Here is a 21207-nt window from a genome sequence, read left to right as displayed (position 1 = left end):
ATATATATATAGAGAGAGAGAGAGAGAGAGAGAGAGAGAGAGAGAGAGAGAGAGAGAAGTGGAAAGTGTTCTGTATGGTGAGTGCAGCCCCTGGTCTCTGAGGAGCTGGACCCTCCTCAGGCTGACCTCTCCCTGGGACTTCACATCTGGGCAGGGAGAGGCCAAGGACCCTGAGCTGATTGTGTGTACAACACCCACTATCCGACCCTGTTTGTAGTTGTATTTGGTGTGAAGTCGGAACCAGTGTGTGTTGGGGAAAGGTGCATCTTGAGTCAAGTGAGGGAGGGAGAGATGCAGACACAATCCTGCATTTATGGTTAGGGCACTGCCTCTGCAGTTTTGCTCATGGTTGTGCCAATGTTATGGCCTTTACCGTGAGGGTATGGGTAACCTGGGAGGTCTCTGTGGCTCCCCCAGGTGAGCTGCTGAGAGTGGGGGGACCTGGAATAGAGATGGGTGGTTGTAGGATCATGCTTCACCCAGTGCTAAGCACACCTCCACATTGGGCACCCTTCTGTCTCTCTCCATGGAGGATACTGTCTCTGCCTCCCAGAGCAGCATTTCAGTCAGGCCATGCTTGGGGTGGCTGTGGTTAGTGGTGATGTGTGCCCTGGACAGCTGGGAAATGCTGCTTCTCTCTGAACAGGTAGAGAAGTGAAGGTTGCCTGATGACGGTCTCCCCTTCTCATCTCTCTTCCCAGGAGAAGCAGGCCCCCACACCCCACCCGCCTCCTTCAGCCTCTGCTTACCCCATTCTCCACTGTAGAAAATCAGCTGCTTCCTCCCATAGGCCAGCACCGAGCCCTTCGGCACAGTCAGCTTCTTCTCTCTCACTTTGAGACCCCCTCCCTGTCCTTCACCCTGGGAACAGAAGCCAGGTGACACTGTCGTACATGCATGTCGTTTTAAAGTCAAATACATCTAGAAAGCTCACGAGAAAAGAGATCAGCAGCCCCCTGCCCTCACCCTCTCTATTCCTGGTTTCTAGTTCCTGCTCTTTTTTCCTTGGTTCATCCCGTATTTACCTTCATGTCCCTCAATTTCATGTTGATACTCCAATGACTTGATTTTTTCAGATTCAAGTACATCTAGTCACTTCCTCTTGTGGATGATGAGGGTTTCATTTTCCTACTCTTTATAGGAGCCAAAGGAATTGATAAAAGGACAATACCCAACTCCAGCCTCTTCTAGTCTTCCATGCAGGGCAAGGGCATCATCCAAATCCAGTTCCCTCTACTCTCCTGCCACATCAAAGAGGGGAGAGCACTGAGAAGCTCTTATGAGTTCACAGCCCAGGGGCACGGCTCACTGACAGGAAAATACTGGGACCCCTTGAAGGACTACACAGTGCTTCCCTTCTCATTCATCTTACCGCCATCTCACTAAAGGCCGGTTTACCAGAGTTCCTTTATCACATGTATCATGTCCAACTTTCAATAAAAACAAAAATTACAAGGCATATTCAAAGGCAATAAACAACATTTTAAAAGAAAGATAAAGTTGAAATCAGACTCAATTATAACATGGATATTGGAATTCTTAGACTGGGAATTTTAAACCACTGTGATTAATTTGCTAAGAGAGTTAATAGAAAACAGACAAAATGCAAGAGCAGATGGGTAATGTAAGCAGAGAGATGAAAATTGTAAGAAAAAAATAAAAGAGAAATGCTAGAGAGATAAAAATACAAGAAAAATAAAGAAACCCTTTGTTTGGCTCATTAGTAGACTGGACACAAGTGAGAGAAAAACCTCTGCACTTGAGGAAATCTCAACAGAAATCTCAAAACTGAAAAGCAAAGAGAAAAATGACTAAAAAATGAAACATAATATCCAAGAACTGTGGGACAACTAGGAAAGCTGTAACATACATGTAATGATAATATAAGGAGAAGAGAAAGGAACAGAAGAAATATTTGAAGCAATAATAACTGAGGATTTCCCCCAAATTAATGTCAGACATGAAATCACAGATCTGGGAAGCTCAGAAAACTCCAAGCAATAAAAATAAGTCTTAAAATCTTAGACCTATGAATTCAAACTGCAGAAAATGACAGATAAAGAAAATATATTAAAAGTCAGGGGATATTGAAAGAAGTCAGATATTTCTTATTTCTTATATCCCTCTTGGTATCTTCTTTGACCCATGGGAGGTTCAAGAGTGTATTTCTTATGTCCATATATTTGTGAATTTGTTAGTTTTCCTTTGGTTATTGATCTCTAGTTTCTTTCCTCTGTGGCCAGAAAAGATATCTGGTGTAACTTCAGGCTTCTTAAACTTGGTCAGACTATTAGAAAGGCCTCGCATGTGAGCTGCGCTGGAGCGCACTCCGGGTGTGCAGGGGGAGAACGTGTGTGCTACTCCGCAGCATGTCCTGTTTCTGTCTGTTAGGGACTGTAGTTCAATTCGTCTACATGGCGCTGCTCAAGTCCTCCATTTCCTTATTGATCTTTTGTCTGATTGACCAACACAAAGCTGATGCAGCCATGACCAAGGTGATACACCAACTGCTTAATGACATCACAGCCCATGGCCCACACTTAGCGCCTGTCTGCCTGGGAACAGCTGGGACAGTGGGGGTGGGGGGCAGGGCCGAATGACACAGGATTGTCCCCTGTTCTCAGAAAGCCAGTTTCCCAGCCCAAGCAGATGGAAACCCAAAGTTGAAGGACAAACACTCTTCACACTGGAGCAATGTTTCACTTGTTCAAACTCCCCTCCTCAGAGACAAAATCACCGACCTTGGGGAAATTAGTTCAGAATTCCGTTTGTTTCCTTGAGTTTCTAATTCTTCTAAGTGAGGACACACTACACATAAAGTATATAATGTGTAAGAGCACATTGTGATAAATGAATTTACTTATATAATTGAAAGTACTATCGTTGGTTTTTGTGAGTAAATTATAACATTTGTATGAGCCTGAAGACATTTAAATCTCCCTCCTTCTACCCATTCTTCTCAGGAGGCCACGGCATTTAGCGGACTTCAACCACTGAGGTTTGGTAGTGGGGTCCCTCACTTCTTTCAGCATAAAACCCCTTTAGATTTGCCAGAATCCATCCCTTACCCAAAGCAAATGTAGTACCACATAATTAAATCTACTTGCTATTTTATCAATCAGTGCCCCCACCTCAACCTGGAACCAAGTATTCCGAGCGATGGAGAATTTTCCTTTGACTTTCACGCTGCTGAGATCCTGCAGCACAGGGCTGTTGAGCAGCTCCACGGTGTCGGTCACAACATACAGGTTCACCCCTGCTTCCCGGCATTGCCTCAGGATGTCCGGCTCTGGGTCCAGCAGTTTCCTGCAGGGAGGAGAGGGTCAGAGTGGGAAGAGATGCCTTCCCGGGGGCCCTGGGTCACCCTGCTCCTGGGGAACTGGAAGGGGTGTTCCTGCCGCAGGTAGTAAGATCCTGGCACATGGCTCAGGTTACCAAGGAGAGTGAAACACCTTCTTTGCTACGCAGGGTGGAGGGGTCGCCATTTTCTGATGGGGGCGTGGGAAGGAGAGTACACAGGCTGTTTTGTGAAAGGCATTGGCATTTTCCAAAATTATATTGGTCCAGTGCCAGGGCCTCCCCCCTGAAGAGGCCGGGCGTGGACAGGTCCACGTGGTGGACAACAGTCCCCTGGGAGCCTGACCATTGTCCAGAGGCACAGTCAGGGTGAGGTGGGGGCAAACGGATAAAGGGGATGAGGCAGGAGATGCTGGATGAGCTTCCAGGACAAGCACATGGGGATGTGGACAGAGTCACTGTCTTGGCAGGTGGCTGGGAGGGCTGCGGTGACGATGCAGGTCTGGGTGGGACATGACGGGTTGAAAGTACCGAAGACGGATTTCATCTGCATTTCCGTTCTCAGACTCAACTCTCGTTCCACTAAAGGCCCCACCGGGTTGGCACCCTGTAGAGAGCCGAGGGGAATACTGAGACCCTTTGCTTCTCAGAGGAGGAGGTCACAGTCTTCCCGTCACTCTTTGGGGGAAGTCAAGGCCCTTACCGTGTCTCTAAGCTGTTGTGTCATCTGACATTCACTCACCTCCAAGCCTCACCTCTGTCACCTTCATCCTGGTTGGCTAAGCTCCCACCTCACTGACTTCCCGCGGCTCCGGAAAACGCCAAGCTGGTCCTGGCCCAGGCTTCACCCCCCTCATCTGGACCACTTTCCTCCTGCTCTTTGCTCCCTTTATTCTGCAGGTCTCACTTCAACTGTTAGCCCCACAGAGAGTCCTAAACAGGCCCCTCCCTCCAGCCCTCTTCCACCTGCTCCTGACACTACCCTAGAGGCCCCCACAGTCTGCACTTGCCTTCAGGTGAAACACGTCACGTGCCCACATCCTTTTACCAAAAGTGTCTCATTGCCTTTCTTTTCACATTGCAAGTTTGACCTCAAGTGTTTTCTTGGTGCTACTAGTGGATAATAAAAAGTATCCCTCAAATTGGAGCTTCTTCAACTGCTGAAAAATTTCTAGGACAAATTTTATTTTATTTTCCTGCAGCTAAAACCCAAATACTCTTTGACACCATAAAGCCTTTCTAAATGTTAGTTTTAGTAAGTCTTATAAGACACCAGGAGAAACTGTGCCACACCCGGTCAAAGTAACTTTCAGTCTCCAATACCCTGGGATTTTCACTAGTTGCTTTAGTATTTCTTTGCACTGATAGAAATACTATTTAGGCCTGGCCTGTGTTGCTCAGTGGTTCAGTGTCAACCTATGAACCAGGAGGTCACGGTTCAAATTCCAATCAGGGCACATGCCTGGGTTGCGGGCTCAATCCCAAATAGTGGTTTTCAGGAGGCAGCCAATCAATGATTCTCTCTCATTATTGATGTTCTATCGCTGTCTCCCTCTCCCTTCCTCTCTGAAACGATTAAAAATATATTTTTTAAAAGAAAGAAATACTCTTTAAATTGAAATCTCTGTTTCTAAAAGGTCTTTTCCCATAGGCACTGAGGTAAATTAAATTCTAAGACTCTGAGCCATACTTTGTTTAAACAGAGTTTCAGAGTCTTTTCCTCACTTAAATTAATACTTTAACTTATTTTTTATTGCTTATTTTTCTCACTCACTGCATATCCCCTGCTCCAGTAAATACATTTAGGGCAGGGATTTTTATCTGTCTTGTTATTATTCTAGTCTTACCACAAAACAGCATAGTAATGGACAACCACAGCTTTTTCTTTGTTATATTTTTATTGATTTCAGAGAGGAAGGGAGAGGGAGAGATACATAGAAACATCAATGAGGAGAATCACTGATTGGCTGCCTCCTGCAGACCCCACACTGGGGATCGAGCCTGTAACCCGGGCATGTGCCCTGACCTGTAATCGAACCATGACCTCCTGGTTCATAGATTGACACTCAGTCACTGAGCCACAACAGCCAGGTGACAAACGCAGCTTTAATGAAGACTTATTAGATAACTAATCACTGTTCGATGAAGGAATGAACAGGTGAACATCCAAAAAGAGCAGCGTGATCTGGGGTGTCATTTTCTTCATTCTGAGCCTCCTTGCCCAGGAGGAGAGCTCCGCGTGGGGCCCATTGACCAGGTCCCTCCCCCTGCCCTCACCTCTCCTGAAGCTCCTTCCAGGTTTCGTGTGGGGTGCTAACAATCTGGTACTCCAGGGAGGACCCTCGGCACACAGTAGTCTCCTCCGAGAAGCCCACTTCTGCCCCAGCATTCACGTTCCCAGACGCCTGCTGCTTCCTGACCACGGAGTCACTGAAGTCAGCAGACACTTTCACAGGAGCATCTGGAAACAGACAAGGTACCTGAGGTTCAGCCAAGAGTTCCCTCTGGAACAGCTGGGAAATGGCATGGAAACGGAGCGACTGAGCCCTAGCTCGCCCCAGCTCCCCCACTCAATTGAATCTCTCAACCAAGAAGCTACCTCATCAGCCAATATTTTGAGTGTAAATTACTCCTGGGGACGTTTGAATCCACCCAAGAGCTGGATAATAGGGATGCTGTCCTAACCCTAAGGAATGATGCGGTCCCTGTGTGGGTGTCTCAGCATGTCTTGCCTGCTGCACCCTTCTCCCTGCACCCTTGTTTTGCAGCCCCTGCCTCCTATGCCCGTGGCTGACAATACCTGGGACCGAAGAACCTGGTTCGAGGATGTGCATGAGGGAGATGTCAAGTGGGACATCGGGTAGTTGCCAAAACCGAGAGCGAGCCTTCTTCCTCTGAATTAGAGAAAACCGATGTATCTTGGTGGCGCTCAGCAAGCATTTGACAGGTCTGAGCTTATGATCTCCGATCTCTTTTACCAATTTCTTGGTAGTTCTCTCAAACATGGAGGGCATGTTGCTAGGGGCAGAGAGAAGGGAAGCATAAAGATCAGGTGGGTCTTACAGATGAGATTAAATCAGTTTCCAGGTGTCATTCAGAGAGAGTTGGCAGTGACTTGACTGTGTCATAGGCCTTTGTCATATTTACACAGTGAAGTCACATGCATGTGCAAATGGCCCCCCTGTTACCTGGAACAGGCCCTGGGTCTTCCTTAAATAACTGTCCATCAAAATGGTCTTTAGTGAACAGATGAGATACCTAGACCTCGAGTCCCTGCTGGGTCAGGGGACCAATGAGCACTTGCTTAACTTGTAGGAAGAGCCGAAGAGGAGGTAAGTTCCCCTCCAAAACCAAATGTACGCACTTCCTTATGCCACCACCGTTCACATCAAGCTGGCCACATTGTACGATGGTTAGTCCCCCTGGTGTGTGTGTGTGTGTGTGTGAACTACCTGTGTTCATGCTGCAAAGACCTTGCTTTTTAAGATCTTACCGAGTCTTGCTGTGACTGAAAGAGAACACCAGTGAGGCTGTCACAAAGGTGGGCAGGAGATGGTTAAATAACAATCCGGACACCTGCATTGTTGTGCTAAGTGGACCGTGATTCACCAGAAAATTATGAAGTGCCTCATTTCCAGGTGTCAGGAGCCTTGGATGGGTACTCATCAGTCTGTACTCATCAACATGTAGTCATCCACCTGTAGTCCTAAACCTGTAGTCGTCAACCTAGATGACACTCTCATTCTGCTTTTAAACACTTTCCATTTCAAAGAATGACGTCAGTAAGATGGCAGAACAGGACCTTTCAGCCCTCAGCCCTCCAGGGAAACGCCAGTTCTGACAACCACCTGGGGACAAAAGGTTCTCTGTGGGAGCCCAGAGTCCAACGGATCAAAACCTCCAGGAATGAAAGCAGAAAGGGAGGCCCCCACGTCTGTTCTTGTTAGGCCCCCATCAGGGGACTGGGCAGTGTTCCTCTTATCTGTTCAGATCCCAAGACTGTAAGAGTACTTGTTTATTGAAAGGGTATAAGTACAGATGTTTGTTTGATATTTTGTTTGTCTGCCTGGGTATAATTATTTGTTCATGTAAGTGTGGAATTCTATGAGAAGAAAAAAAAAAAGAAACATTTAATTTACTTAAGGCTGAGTGCTCTGACAGCTAGCCCTCAACTGACAGGGTTTTGAGTGGCTGGAGGCTGCTGCAAGGAGGGAAATTCCCTTGTGACCCCGTGCTCCAATTTGACCCAAGAACCCCTGGCGACTCCTTGGACACTTTTCACCGTGTTCTGTTAGGGGGCTTAAAGGCAGCAGCTAGAAATTCCCCCTTCCCCAGGCTTCTCAGAAACTGAGATCTTTATCTCTAGGAAAAATGTGGCAGTTTAAAAATTCAAGCGGCTGGAGGCCTGGGAACAAGCTGCTGGCCCTGCTCCCTCCTCCCCCTGTCTTTTCTGAATATTTTAAGGTCTGAGACATGGTTATGCATTTTTGATGGACATAGAAAGAAGGTTTGAAGGCTAATTTCAAATTGTGAAATTTGTGAAGGTTTGTGTATATGATGAGAAGGGGAACAGAGAAATGTTGGAAGAAAGAAAAGGCCAGCAGCAAATAGGAAGGAATTAGTATGCCTATTATAGGAAGTAGGGGCATTGCAGGAGAGAATGTCCTGACAAGTTAGCTAGGGAAGCAAAAGGGGAGACTCAGACTCCAAGGGTCTTTAACTTAGAGGAAGAGGACTGACAGGGCCGGGGCTCCTTTCCATTAAGCCCCCAGGAGCCCAGGGTAACCTCACAAGTCGGGGGCAAACCTGTTAGTTTCCTGGTGGACACTGGGGCAGCCTATTCAGGCTTGACAGAGCCGATGGGACCCGTTACCTCTAAGAAGACATCAGTCCAGGGGGCCACTGGACAAACTGCCTCTTTTCCTTGGACATCAAAAAGGACTGTGGACCTCAGAAGGACTACGGTAACGCATTCATTTCTGGTCATGCCAGAATGCCCGTACCCCCTACTTGTACGTGACCTCCTTAGAAACTACTTGGAAGAAACCTCCTGCAGAAACTACAAGCCACCATATCCTTTGAGGGGGACGGAGCACACCTCACCATGGATCCAAGGAACCCAGGTCCAGTTACATCCTCCCCTGCCTGTATTCTTTGAACCTATCCTCTCTCAGAGGAACATCTCTTGCAGGAAATGGAAAAAGTGGTGCCAGGGGAAGAGCGTAAAGCCTCCACCTACTTGGAGGAATTACAGCATCTTTATCCCATGGTCTGGGCAGAAAACAAACCCCCAGGGTTGGCAAGTCAACAAGCGCCTGTAGTAGTACAATTGCAAGCCACCACCACTCCAGCTCGGCCGCTGAACTGGACCGAAGTGGAACAACGGGCCTTTGAGGAGCTAAAGAAGGCTCTCCTCTCAGCACCTGCCCTAGCCTTGCCAGACATCACGAAACTCTTCCACCTCTACATGAGTGAGGTAAGGGGCATTGCCAAAGGGGTTCTCACTCAGACTCTAGGTCCCTGGAAGAGACCTGTAGCCTATCTGTCTAAGAGACTAGACCCCGTGGCAGCAGGGTGGCCAGCGTGCCTTCGGGCAGTGGTCGCCACAGCATTCCTGGTAAAGGAGGCAGATAAGCTGACTCTGGGCCAGAAACTAGCCCTGACAACACCCCATGCTGTGGAGGCCCTCCTTCGAGGTGCTCCAGAGAGATGGATATCAAACACCAGGATCACCCAGTGCCAAGCTCTTCTCCTGGACCAGCCCCGTATCCGGTTCCATAAGACACTGGCCATCAACCCTGCCAGCCTGCTCCCAGATGATGATCTGGAGGAACCCATTCATGACTGCATAGAGGTAACAGAAGCAGTACAAACAGCTCGCCCAGACCTGTCAGATGTCCCGCTATCATCACCAGATGAGGTACTGTTCACGGATGGGAGCAGTTATGTTCAGGATGGCATCCGATATGCAGGGGCAGCAGTAGACACCCTGGACCGCACCATTTGGGCACAGTCTCTGAACAGGGGGACATCAGTACAAAGAGCTAAACTTTTGGCCTTAATCCAGGCCCTTCGATGGGGACACAGTGCCATCCACCGGGAAAGAGGGTTACCAACTTCAGCCGGAAAGGACATTAAAAATAAGGAAGAGATTTTAGCTTTATTAGAGGTAATCTGGCTCCCAAGGGCAGTTGCAATAGTGCACTGCAAAGGACATCAGAAAGGGGAGACAATTGAAGCCAGAGGAAATAGAGCCGCAGACCAAACTGCCAAGGAAGCCGCCCAAAAACCAGTGGGGCCTTTATAAGTCTTAGTAACCCTGCCAGACCCAGACCTACCACAGACCCCCTCCTACACCAAACAAGAGGAGGAATTGGCAGAACAGAAGCAAGCTATCAGAGGACCAAGGGGTTGGTGGACCCTACCAGATGACAGACTGTTGGTCCCAGAGGCTCTAGGTCAGACGTTAGTTGCCCAGTTACACCAGGCTACTCACCTAGGCATCACCAAGACTTCTAAACTTTTGAGAGGCAGGTACTATATACCAAGCTTAGATAAGATAATTAAAAGCAGTCACTAGAAGTACTGTCTGTGCACAGGTAAATGCTAAGCAAGGTAAGAGGGTCCCCCTGGGAATTCGGGCCCCAGGGAAATTCCCTAGGAGAGCATTGGAGGTGGATTACACAGAGATTAAGCCACCAGCATCAGGGTAGAAGTATCTGCTAGTTCTCATAGACACCTTCTCGGGTTGGTTGAAGCATACCCCACTAGGACAGAAACTGCCTCTATAGTAGTCAAGAAATTACTCCAGTAGTTTATACCTAAATTCAGGCTGCCAGTAGTCATAGGATCAGATAACAGCCCCGCCTTTGTAGCCAAGGTATCTCAAAGTATAGCTCAAGCCTCAGGCATAAATTAGAAACTCCATTGTGCATACCAGCCACAAAATTCAGGACAGGCATGAGCAGGACTCTAAAAAGGAGTTTAACTAAATTTGTCCTAGAAACCGGTGAAAACTGGACCAACCTCCTGCCCTTCGCCCTCTTATTGGCCAGGTGTACCCTCTACTGGGAGGGGGGTCCCCCCCCCTTTTTGAGATCATGTATAATAGACATCCCCACATCCTTCCCATGGTCAGGGAGAAACTGAAAGCTGGAATTCATAACCATTCCCTTGCTCAAGTCCTTACAGGCTCTGCAGTATACCCAGAGAGCCACCCATAAGCTTGTTCGAAATGCACTGCCAGTGCCCACCGCGGACCCTGTACATCCCTTCCAGCCCGGGGACTCGATGTGGGTAAAGAAGTTCACTGCCCAAGGACTCACCCCAACCTGGAAGGGACTCTACACTGTTATCCTGAGCATGCCCATGGCTGTTAAACTAGACGGTGACCAGACCTGGCTACACCACTCCCAGCTCCTGCACCAGGAAACGGCCTGGATCCTGGCAGCCAGCGGCCTCACCCGTGAGATCCCTAGCCTGGGCTCCACGCAGGCCAAGAGGAGACTCGACACCTGCAGGAGGGGAACTGGACTTCAGTGAGGACAGTACTGATGGGGACCGTGGTACTAGGGGCCTTGGTAACTGTAAGAACATTTTTGCTAGCCAGTGAGAAAGTCCAGGGTCAAGTAGGCTAGATGTGCTAGGGGACAGGAGAGCAGGAACAGAACAGAGAATGCCCTTCAAGGAAGTGGGATGAGTAAATAGAAAACTAATTGTGCCAAGCAGGCAGTTTAGAAAAATTAATGCAGTCAAACTACTTGAAGTTAGGGGGCAGTACAATCCCATAACTAATAAGAATGCGTCCATGATTTGACTCATGCACATAAAACCAGTGGGGAGTGAAGTGCGGTAGCAATCATCTCAGGTAGAAACTGCTGTTTGGGTTCTGTACTTATTTGTTTGCTAAAACAATAGAAAGTTATTTTGATTTTCTGAACTTATGTATGCTATCCCAATCCATTGATGGTGGTTTGAATATCCCATTGATTGTGATCTCACTGGTTACTGAAGCACATTATTTTGGGAACCAGGACAGCACAATTATCCTGAGTTATCTAAGTAGCTACAGATAGTGCATTCCTATTGACTCAGTGATCCCAGAATCTGGACAGCACAATTATTCTAAATTGTCCCGGTGGTCCCAGATAATGTTTCTGTTGATTCAGTGATTCGTAGATACTTTAGATAACTAAGTTGCTCAATTTCGCTTCTGTAAAAAAAAAAAAAATGCTTTTCACAAAACAGGTTCCTCATTCCAGACCCAAAGATGTAATCGATACGTTTGTGATATTCTGCCCATATAAGCCAGATGTGGCAAGCAGTTCAGGACTTCAAGGTCTGAAGCGCTTTAGCCCCTCGTATGCCGCCGGCCTTTAATAAATAACTCCATAATTCAACTTTTTCAGGCGTCCTTTGTAAGATGGGGGTACACTACAACAATATACTTAAATTATCTTAAAGAATATCAATTAATTTTAAACTGGATCACAGAATTGATCCTCCTTTTTAAATCAGACCAATAAGTAACATATTTTGAATTCTTAATTATCAGAGAAAACACAGTATTTTATTTTCTCAAAAACAAGTTATACTTTACACATTTAATTACCATATTTATATAATTTCTCCTAATTCAATCTGAACCTTAAACTTTCAGACCTTCAAATTTTAGGTAGCAAACTAAATACTTAGCATTTCTCAAATCAATAATACTTTTACATTTTTAGGGATACATTTCAAATAAAATATAAGGCATATTCAATTAATAGATCAAATTCTATTTTCTAGACTTCATACCAGGCATACTCAGATCAACATTTCAGTATTATACTTTAGATTGCCTTGGGAAAACAGCCTGTATTTTTTCCCAGTTCATAGCCACCATCTTTAAGGCTAAAAACAGTCTCGGGTTTTTTCTATACATAGCAAAAAGTTAAGCTCAGCTCAAAAACTCTATCTAAAATGTCCAAATACTGGACAGTTGCATGAATTGTGTTTTTAAACTGGCCTTTCCCTTAACAAGTGCACAGAAATCCCCGATGCATTATGAATTTGTAAAAGTTTTAAGTCACCAGCAGGAAAAAACCATGGTGAAGATGAGGCCTTTTAAAATGGCTTTCTCGGGGAGTGGCATCCATATTGGATTGCCATGTGTCTCCCTTCCTCCCACCTCCTTCTTGCTTTTGGGGGGAAAAATCCAGTAATGATCTGGCGTCTACTGTTTTTATTTTATTTATTTTTTCAGTTTTTATTTATTTTTATTTTTATTTTTTAAGGAAAGAAAAAGATTTTTTAAGATAAAGAATTATTGGCAACTGTACTGCGGACTGAAAGGTCCCAGGTTCGATTCCGGTCAAGGGCATGTACATTGGCTGCGGGCACATCCCCGGTAGGGGGTGTGCAAGAGGCAGCTAGTCGATGTTTCTCTCTCATCAATGTTTCTAGCTCTCTGTCCCTCTCCTTTCCTCTCTGTAAAAAGTCAATAATATAGCCGAAACCGGTTTGGCTCAGTGGATGGAGCGTCGGCCTGCGGACTCAAAGGTCCCAGGTTCGATTCCGGTAAAAGGGCATGTACCTTGGTTGCTGGCACATCCCCAGTAGGGGGTGTGCAGGAGGCAGCTGATCGATGTTTCTCTCTCATCGATGTTTCTAACTCTCTATCCCTCTCTCTTCCTCTCTGTAAAAAATCAATAAAATATTTTTTTAAAAAAAAGAATTATTGGCAACTGCTGAGAAATTCCTTTAACCTTTTCTACTTGGTATGGCTGTGATATGCCCCGGTTCCTCCTCTCCAGCTCCTCTTGCCTCCCGTAAGGTCTGCTGTAAAGGGGAATGTATCTGCGCAGAAGTTACTTTCACATTCGGCTGTGTGCTTGCTTCTACCCCTAAAGGCCGGGTGGCTAGGGTCATTTTTGCAAAACTGTGAGCAAGATCTTCCTCATACTCTGAATCATCCCACTCATGGTGATGCTTGCCTCTCTTTTCCTCAAACTCTGGCTCCTGCTCATAATTACGGGATAAACCTTTATCAGGTAGGCTTTTGAGTACAGTTGCAGGAACAGCGGGCAGGCAGAGGCGGCGGCTGTAAGGCCATGGCCACATCCCGTTTAGACTTTCTTAAACTCTCCTGTGCTGAATCAAGGCCATCACCAATTAAGGGAGGAATAGGAATCTTCTCTGGACTTTCTGCTGAGTATCGGTCACGCAACTGCTTTCTGACCTTTTCCCACGTTTCATCAACAAAACTTAAGAAATAAATCAAGAATCTGACTACGCTTAACAGAGCATCCTTGAGCTTTGAGCATAGTTTTAAGCATTTCAGGATAACCCATATTTTACACCCACCTAATTCAATTCAATTCACAACAATCCAAACCCCTACCTTACACTTCCTTAAATCTGTGGGGCGCACAGTTCTTGGAGTGATCCCTTGCGTCTCGTTGCCTTTGGCCTTTCCTTGGGCACCAGATGCGGGGGCCAGATATGGCAGGGATCTCCCTTTTCCACGTCCAGCACAGAGAGATGAAGGAACCGGTTCTAAGTGGAGGTGGCCAGGGATTGAGAAATAAAAGAAAGAGAGAAGATGCAGAGATAGATTTATAAAGCTGGGAGCTGGGTGGGACGCTGCCCTCTTCTGATGGAGAGACAGGGACCCTGAGTCCATGCAGTGCTTTTATTTTATATCCACAAATACCAAGAATTATCACCAAAACTTAGGATCAAAGGAGCTTATTTGCATTCTTGAGTAGGCCCGAGCATTCCTGGTGCTTGACTGGATTTACATATCAAAGCCTGTTCGAGACACCTGGACAAAGGTAAAAAGTCAGTACTGATAACATGTCCAGCCTTTCTGGGGAAGCATGTTCCCAGGGCGTGGCTCTAACTGTCGCCCTGAGTTCAGCTGACAATAATTAAAGAAATGCCCATGTGCCTTCCCAGGGGGCCCTCTACACCGAGGCAGCACAATTCAGTCAAGACTAACCCCACAGCCCATGCCTTCTCCCATGGGGGAGTGAGAGCACAGTGATCCTGACTCCCCGCCATGGGGACACTCCTAACCCCGTGGCCCACGCTTCTCCCATGGGGGAGTAGAGAGCACATCGAGTTTCTCCCCGCCCTGTAGGACACTCCTAACCCCGTGGCCCATGCCTCTCCCATGGGGGAGTAGAGAGCACAGTGAGCCTCCCCCCTAACCCCATCCTATGCAGGACACTCCTAAGCGGCCTGCTTCTTTTTCATCCCATCCATGAGGCGGGTTGGCATGGCTGAAGACTCTGAGGACAGGTAGATGGCATTGATAAATGACTGGGTAGAGGAGATGTACATTTACACAGTGGAATATGACTCCACCATAACAAGAATGAAATCTTGCCATTTGAGACAACTTGGATGGACCTAGAGGACATTATACTAAGCAAAATAATCAGACAGAGAAAGACAAATACCATATGATTTCATTTATATGTGGAATCTTAAAAACAAAAAAAGAAAAAACAACACAAAACAGACCCATAGATACAGAGAATAAGCTGATAGTTGCAAAAGGGAAGAAGGTGAGGATGAGTGAAAAACAAGATGTATGTCAAAGATATATCCCTTAGCCTTACCTGCTCATGTGTTGTTACCCAGATTTATTTTGCATTAGGGAGAACTGTAGGAAGAAGTGCTAATTTGGGGGTGGGGGGAGTTTGAGGGTGGGAGGGGGTGTTTGTCAATCTAAAACAAACCAAAAACATCTCTACCCATTTCTCAAACCTATTAAGAACATTTCTCTCTCTGACCGTAGCATTGTTATTGCCGTAGTTAGCTGGTTAATGTTAATAAAGGAAAAAAGCAAAGGGGAGGCCACACACCATAAGCATGGCCATCTGGGCAGCTTCATGTTCCCCAGGGAACCAGGTCCACTCCCTGCAGGGCACTGGGGGAAGGGACAGAACAAAGGGGGAGATGGGCACATGTGCAGTGGAAGTGGGGGTTGGGGAGGGTGGGAGTTAGGGGGTGTAGGCCTGTCAGTCTAGCCTGGGGAACAATGGGTTGGCTAGGGGGTGACCCCATCAGAAGCATGTGAGATCGTGAAGAGTTAATTGGTTAGTGTGGAGAAGATCCTGGTTAAAACCCGAGCTCCCTCTCTCATTTGCTCTTGTTCTCTCTCTCTCTCTCTCTCTCTCTCTCTCTCTCTCTATCTCTCTCTCTCTCTTGCTCTGTGACTTGCCCTCAGCCGTGTGCTCCCCTGGTCTCTCTTCATAGTCATGTGGCCTTACACAGCCACGTGGTCCATGCTGTGCTGACCCCACACACAACAGACCCAGCTGGGAACACAGCTAAGCTAGCCAGGTGCTGACTGGGCTGGACTTGAACTTGGAACAGAAATTCTGAGCAGCGGCCTTGATCCTAACTCTGCTGAAGGCAAGATTGTACTTCCTCCATGACGAGACAGAAATGGGACCTTGGAGGGGAACCCCCTTAATTTTACATCATCAATAAAGCTCTCCCCGAAATCCCATCCTCCTGTGGGAGCCTCAGGAAATTCTTTTCTTCGCAACACTCCAAGTAGCCCACTTCCACCAATAACAGTATCTTCTTATTCACCCCCCGTCCCTGGTTAGAACTTACAAGTTGTATATTATTTTTCTCTTAATGAGAAAGGCTCCAATGGGTAGGGCTCCTTCCAATCTCCAGACCACCTGAGGTCAGACAAAATCCAGAGAACAGAGAAGTGCAATTCTGCCGATCATGTTTTTTCCCACCAGCAGGTCCCTGTCTCAACTTCCAGGGAAATATCCTGTAACAGGAAGCAGATGAGGCCCTCGCCTCCTTCAGACCAGGTCTGGGGCTGAGCACTGGATCACAGTCTTACCTCTCAGGTCCTTCTCAGCCGAGTGGAGACTGGAACCTGGCAGGATGTCTATACATCCCCGTACCTGCCAGGCTGTCCCACAGCACAGTAGATAGGATCGCCAGAAGCAGAGCGTGTCTGTTCCTGACCCGGAGAACAGTCTGAGAAAATATGATTCATAGGTTCATTCACGGATGAGTGGTTGCTGGGACAACGTATTTGGCGACATGCCACCTTAAACGCCCTGTGTAAGATGTGGCCGTGTGTCAGCAGAAAAGGGAGAGATTCGCTCAGGACAGAAGAGGTACATGCAGGACCCTGGGCAGAGCCTTGGTTCAGTTGGAATCAATGCTACCCCCCCTGTGTGTCCTGTGCAATCCATCTTACAACAATCTTTAATGAAGAGAAAGGAGATTGCTTTTTAAAAGGACAAAACAACTTGCCCCAAACCCATTTACTTTCTAATTACGTCATGGTCACTCCTGTGGCCTGATGGGGCGAAGGGAAGTGCCTGGCAGAGGGAGCCTGTGGGAAGGGCAGCTGAGGGTGCTTCACATGGCAGTTATCCCTCTTCTTCCATCCACTGCTCATTCCAGTCCCACCCCTGCCCTTCCCACTCCATGAGCCAGAGGGCTCAGAGCTGTGCTTTCCACACGACCCACCAGACCAAAGAATTCCCCCAAATTGAATTTACTTTCTATAATTTGATGTAAAAACAATAGACTCGAAGCCTTAGCTGGTTTGGCTCAGTGGATAGAGCATCGGCCGGCGGACTGAAGGGTCCCTGGTTCTATTCCCACCAAGGCCACATGCCTGGGTTGCAGGCTTGATCCCCAGTAGGGGGCATGCAGGAGGCAGCCAATCAATAATTCTCTCTCAGCATTGATGTTTCTATCTCTCTCTTTCTCCCTTCCTCTCTGAAATCAATAAAGATATATTTTTTTAAAAATAGACTCGAAATACACAATATTGTACGTGCATATACCACTGTGCCACAGGCCAGCACCTGACAGCCCTGCCCTGCTCTGGAACATTCTAGAAGCCAAGGAAACATGACTCAGCTGTTTGGGTGAGTTCTGTGATTCCAGGGTAGCCTGCAGATTTTAAACCAATATGACCATAAGCAGCTGCTAGCTTTCCTTTCCCAGTTCCCTGTACTCCACCCCGAAACCCCTACAACATCCCAGAGGAGGGATAGAAAAGTGTGAAGCTGCAATTAAGCATCCCTGATCCTGCCCCAGGAGAACTGCTGATGGGGAAGCAGCGATCTTGGAAAAGCAGAAACTCCACATTCCTCCCTGCAGTGTGCAAGCAGCTCCCATGCCTCCCTCCTGGCAAACCTAGAAGACCAGGAGTCTTCTGTTTGTGCCCTGGGCACAGGGACATGCTTGGTGCCCTGCGTAAGAGTAAGCGACGCCAATTTACTTAAGGGTTCAAGGGAGTCTGAGGTGGGGTGGCCATTGCCCAGCACGTTATTTTCCTGTAAATTCTCCACTCGCTCTCTCCAGGTTGGCCCTGTTCACAGGCTTTCATGGAGACTTCTCCCCGCCCCTCCCTGCCTCACACCTGCTTCCCCTCCGCCTCCCCCTCTTCTTTCTTTCCCCTTCCCCACCCCAAGGCCTTACAAGTTTCAGTCATGAGCTTCTCCTCTTCTGCTCTCCCCTGAATCCCCTCTCCCTCTCCTAGTACAGGATACAAGCTTCTCAGAGTCCTCCACCCCTCGCTGAGCCGGCCAGTTGGCCAGCTAGTTTCTAGGTTTGGGGTCTACACCTTCTACTCTTTTTTCTAGTGTTGGGGTATCAAGGTTAGTAAGACGAAGTCCTCAACTCCACGGACCATTAGCTTTAGTGTGGGGACACCAACCATACACCTTCTAAAAATGGAAAACTAAAGGAAAATGGAAGGGAAGCTTGGCCTTACACTTTCCCTGAGAGCACGGTGACCCATCTTTCCAGAACTTCTTCCCTGGAGGCCTCCGACAGCTGCCCTGATTCGCACCACTCATGCTTCCTCCCTCTCCCCTCTTGCTTCTTCATCCATCACCTCACTCCCTACCAACACCAGCCCATTTCAGAATTACTTTCCTGACTCCTTCTGAGTATCAGAGCTGTAGGAACACCACTCTTGCACATGTTGACTCTGCCAGGGCCTATCTGATCGCTCTCATCATTTCCAGGGCCAACGCCCTGCCCATCAACTCTTACCTGGATGATGGCAATCCCCTAATAGACTTCCTGCTTCTGCCCTGTGTACTGTCCACACGCCAAACACAGCATCTTTTCAAAAGTGCATCGAATACCTCACTGGGGATCTAATCTCTGTACTACCTGCCAATCCCACTCCAAGTAAAACAAAGTCATGATAACGATCAACAACAATGGCCTGCACGAACTTGACCTCACTTTCCGATGAATTCTCTCCCTCATTCCAGCTGTTCACATGCCAGGAATGTCTTCCTTTAGTGAGTTCCTCCAGCTGGAATCTGTCCCCCAAATAGCTACAGAGTTCACCTCCCTCTGTTTCACTTTAAGCCTTACTTCAAGTCACTTCTAAGGCTTTCGCTGTCAAATTGCACACACACCATCACCCATTAATTTATAACACATCCTAACCTTCCTTCCAGGCCTCCTTGGTTTGAGTTGGGGTGACACACAGGCTTTCCGTTTAATCCCCAAATGGAGGTCAGGTCTCAGCGGGGCCCAAAGTCGAGGCAGAGAATCTGCCCAGCTGGGAACTCACCTTCTGCAAAGCGTGTCTGCTCTCCATCTGCGAAGTGAAGAGTAGGGTCAGCGGAGCCGAGGGTACCCCTGCTGGAGCCTCTCACATCCCGCACCTGCAGCCCCCACACTTCCTCCTCCGGGCCAGGTGTGCCAGCTGTGCTCAGGGTGCCGTGGGGACCCCTTGCATCAGAATCACCTGGGACATTTGTGGAAATGCAGAGTCCTGACCTCACTCCATTCCTGCTGAATCATATCTTCTGAATCAGTCTCTAAAGGGAACCTGGAAGCTGAATTTTATTACTTAATTTTTCCTACTTATTGAGATATTGACATATAACACATAAATTTAAGGGTAATATGTGGTGATCTCACACACACATATATTACAAAGTGATTACCGCAATTAGGTTAGCACCTCCATCACCTCACAAATTACCCTTTATTCTGTGGTGATAACATTTAAGATGGACATTGGGCCCTGGCTGGTGTAGCTCAGTGCTTAGAGCGCCGGCCCATGCACCAAAGGGTTGCGGGTTCAATTCGCAGTCAAGGGCACATGCCTTGGTTGCAGGTTCAATCCCTGGCTCTGGTCGAGTGCAAGAGGCAACCAATCAATGTTTCTCTCTCTCCCCTCACCCCCACCTCCTTCCCTCCCTTCCACTCTCCAAAAATCGATGGGAAAAATATCCTGGGTAAGAATAAAAAATAAAAAGAAGACTGACATTCAGTTCTCAAATTAACTTGCTCTTATCATTACAGGAGGGGTCAACAAAGTGTCTATCAGCAGAGGAGTGGATTAAGAAACTGGGGTACATCTACACAATGGAATAGTACACTGCTGTAAAAAAGAAAGAACTCTTACCATTCGCAACAACATGGATGGACATGGAGAGCATTATGCTGAGCGAAATAAGCCAGTCGGAGAAAGATAAATACCACATGATCTCCCTCATCTGTGGAATATAATGAACAACGTAAACTAATGAGCAAAAGCAGAGCCAGAGACATAGAAGCATCAAACAGACCAACAAACCTCAGAGGGAAGGCAGGGATGGGTGGGAGAAGGGGTGGGGGTAAAGAAATCAACCAAAGGTCTTATATGCATTTATATAAGCATAACCAATGGACAGACAGTAGGGGGGTGAGGGCGTGTGCTGCGGGGGGGCGGGGGGGGGGGGGGAAGGGGAGCAGCCAGGGAGAGGTCAATGGGGGAAAAGGAGACATATGTAATACTTTAAACTGTGAGGCGCAGCTACAGCGTTTAACAGGTTCAAGCCTCGGACTGATGAGAGGGCACAGTCCTCTCATGCCCACATGCAAGTCCCAGCATGGAGGGCAGAGCCCTCCCAGCACAATGATAGCCAACAGCTGGAGTTGTGAGCTTGAACCTATGGTCTGAACACGTGGCCCCACGTGCCTGAGTGATAGAGGCTGCAAGGAAACAAAGCTGGATCAGGTGCATGTGATTGAGTGGGATCGAAGCCCAACAGAACGTTGTGAACATCTGACCCGCCCTCACTGTGCCTCGTGGCATCGGCTGTAAAATAAAGACACGGTTTGTGGCCCATGGCGCTGTCTCCCCATCAGAGAAGCAGCGTCCCACCGAGACCCAGCTTTCATCCTCTTGTCTGTCTTTTCTCAATGCTTCACCGCCCCCTCTCAGGGTCACCGAACCTGGCTGAGCTGGCGCGGCACATAAGGCGCCCTGGGGCTGAGGATGCCATGGCCGTGCCAGCCCGCCACATTAAACAATAAAGAAATTAAAGATATATATATATACACGCCTATGTGGCAGTTTTAAAGTAAGTCCACAAATCCTTCCTCCATTCAGGAGCTGAGCTAGCCTGGGAGCTGAGCTTGGCGACTGACTCCTAACCAATACAAGACGCAGAGTTTTCAGGGTGTGTGACTAGGTCATAAAGGCATCAAACTTTCTCCTCCCGCTCCCTCTCTCTCCCGTTCTCTCTCATCCTCTACTCTGAGGGAAGCCACCTGCCATGTCACGAGGACACTCAGGCCACCTGTGGGCAAGGAACTGAGGCCTCCTGCCAACAGCCACATGGGAAACCTTCCTCAAAACACGTGCCCCACCCTGGCTGGTTTGGCTCAGTGGATAGAGCGTCGGCCTGTGGACCAAAGGGTCCCGGGTTTGATTCCAGTCAAGGGCACCTGCCCAGGGTTGGGGACTCGATCCCCAGTGGGAGGCGTGCAGGATGCAGCCAATCAATGATTCTCTCTCATCACTGATATTTCTCTCTCTCTTTCTCTCCCTTCCTCTCTGAAATCAATAAAAATATATTATTAAAAAAAAGAAAAAGAACACGTGCCCCAGCCTCAGTGAGCCTGCAGGTG

At 47.7% G+C, this 21207-nt stretch overlaps 1 protein-coding gene across 1 annotated transcript in view; it reads right to left on the bottom strand.

Moving 5' to 3' along the window:
- LOC114229799 (gasdermin-C-like) overlaps nt 1-13768 on the bottom strand; it is a 34387-nt gene extending 20619 nt beyond the window's left edge. The window contains exons 1-5 of the mRNA XM_054708739.1: nt 13682-13768; nt 6098-6315; nt 5575-5758; nt 3132-3306; nt 750-861 (exon numbers count right to left, since the gene is read on the bottom strand). Of these exons, the coding sequence (XP_054564714.1) occupies nt 750-861; nt 3132-3306; nt 5575-5758; nt 6098-6311 (685 nt within the window). The 5' untranslated portion in view covers nt 6312-6315; nt 13682-13768. The remainder of the gene's footprint in view (nt 1-749; nt 862-3131; nt 3307-5574; nt 5759-6097; nt 6316-13681) is intronic.
- Between the last annotated feature and the right edge of the window lie 7439 nt (nt 13769-21207).

Source organism: Eptesicus fuscus, chromosome 19 (genome assembly GCF_027574615.1).
Source record: "Eptesicus fuscus isolate TK198812 chromosome 19, DD_ASM_mEF_20220401, whole genome shotgun sequence".
NCBI classification, from domain to species: Eukaryota; Metazoa; Chordata; class Mammalia; order Chiroptera; family Vespertilionidae; genus Eptesicus; species Eptesicus fuscus.
The sequence above is the reverse complement of the archived record's forward strand: the minus strand, read 5'-3'. Positions and strand labels throughout refer to the sequence as shown.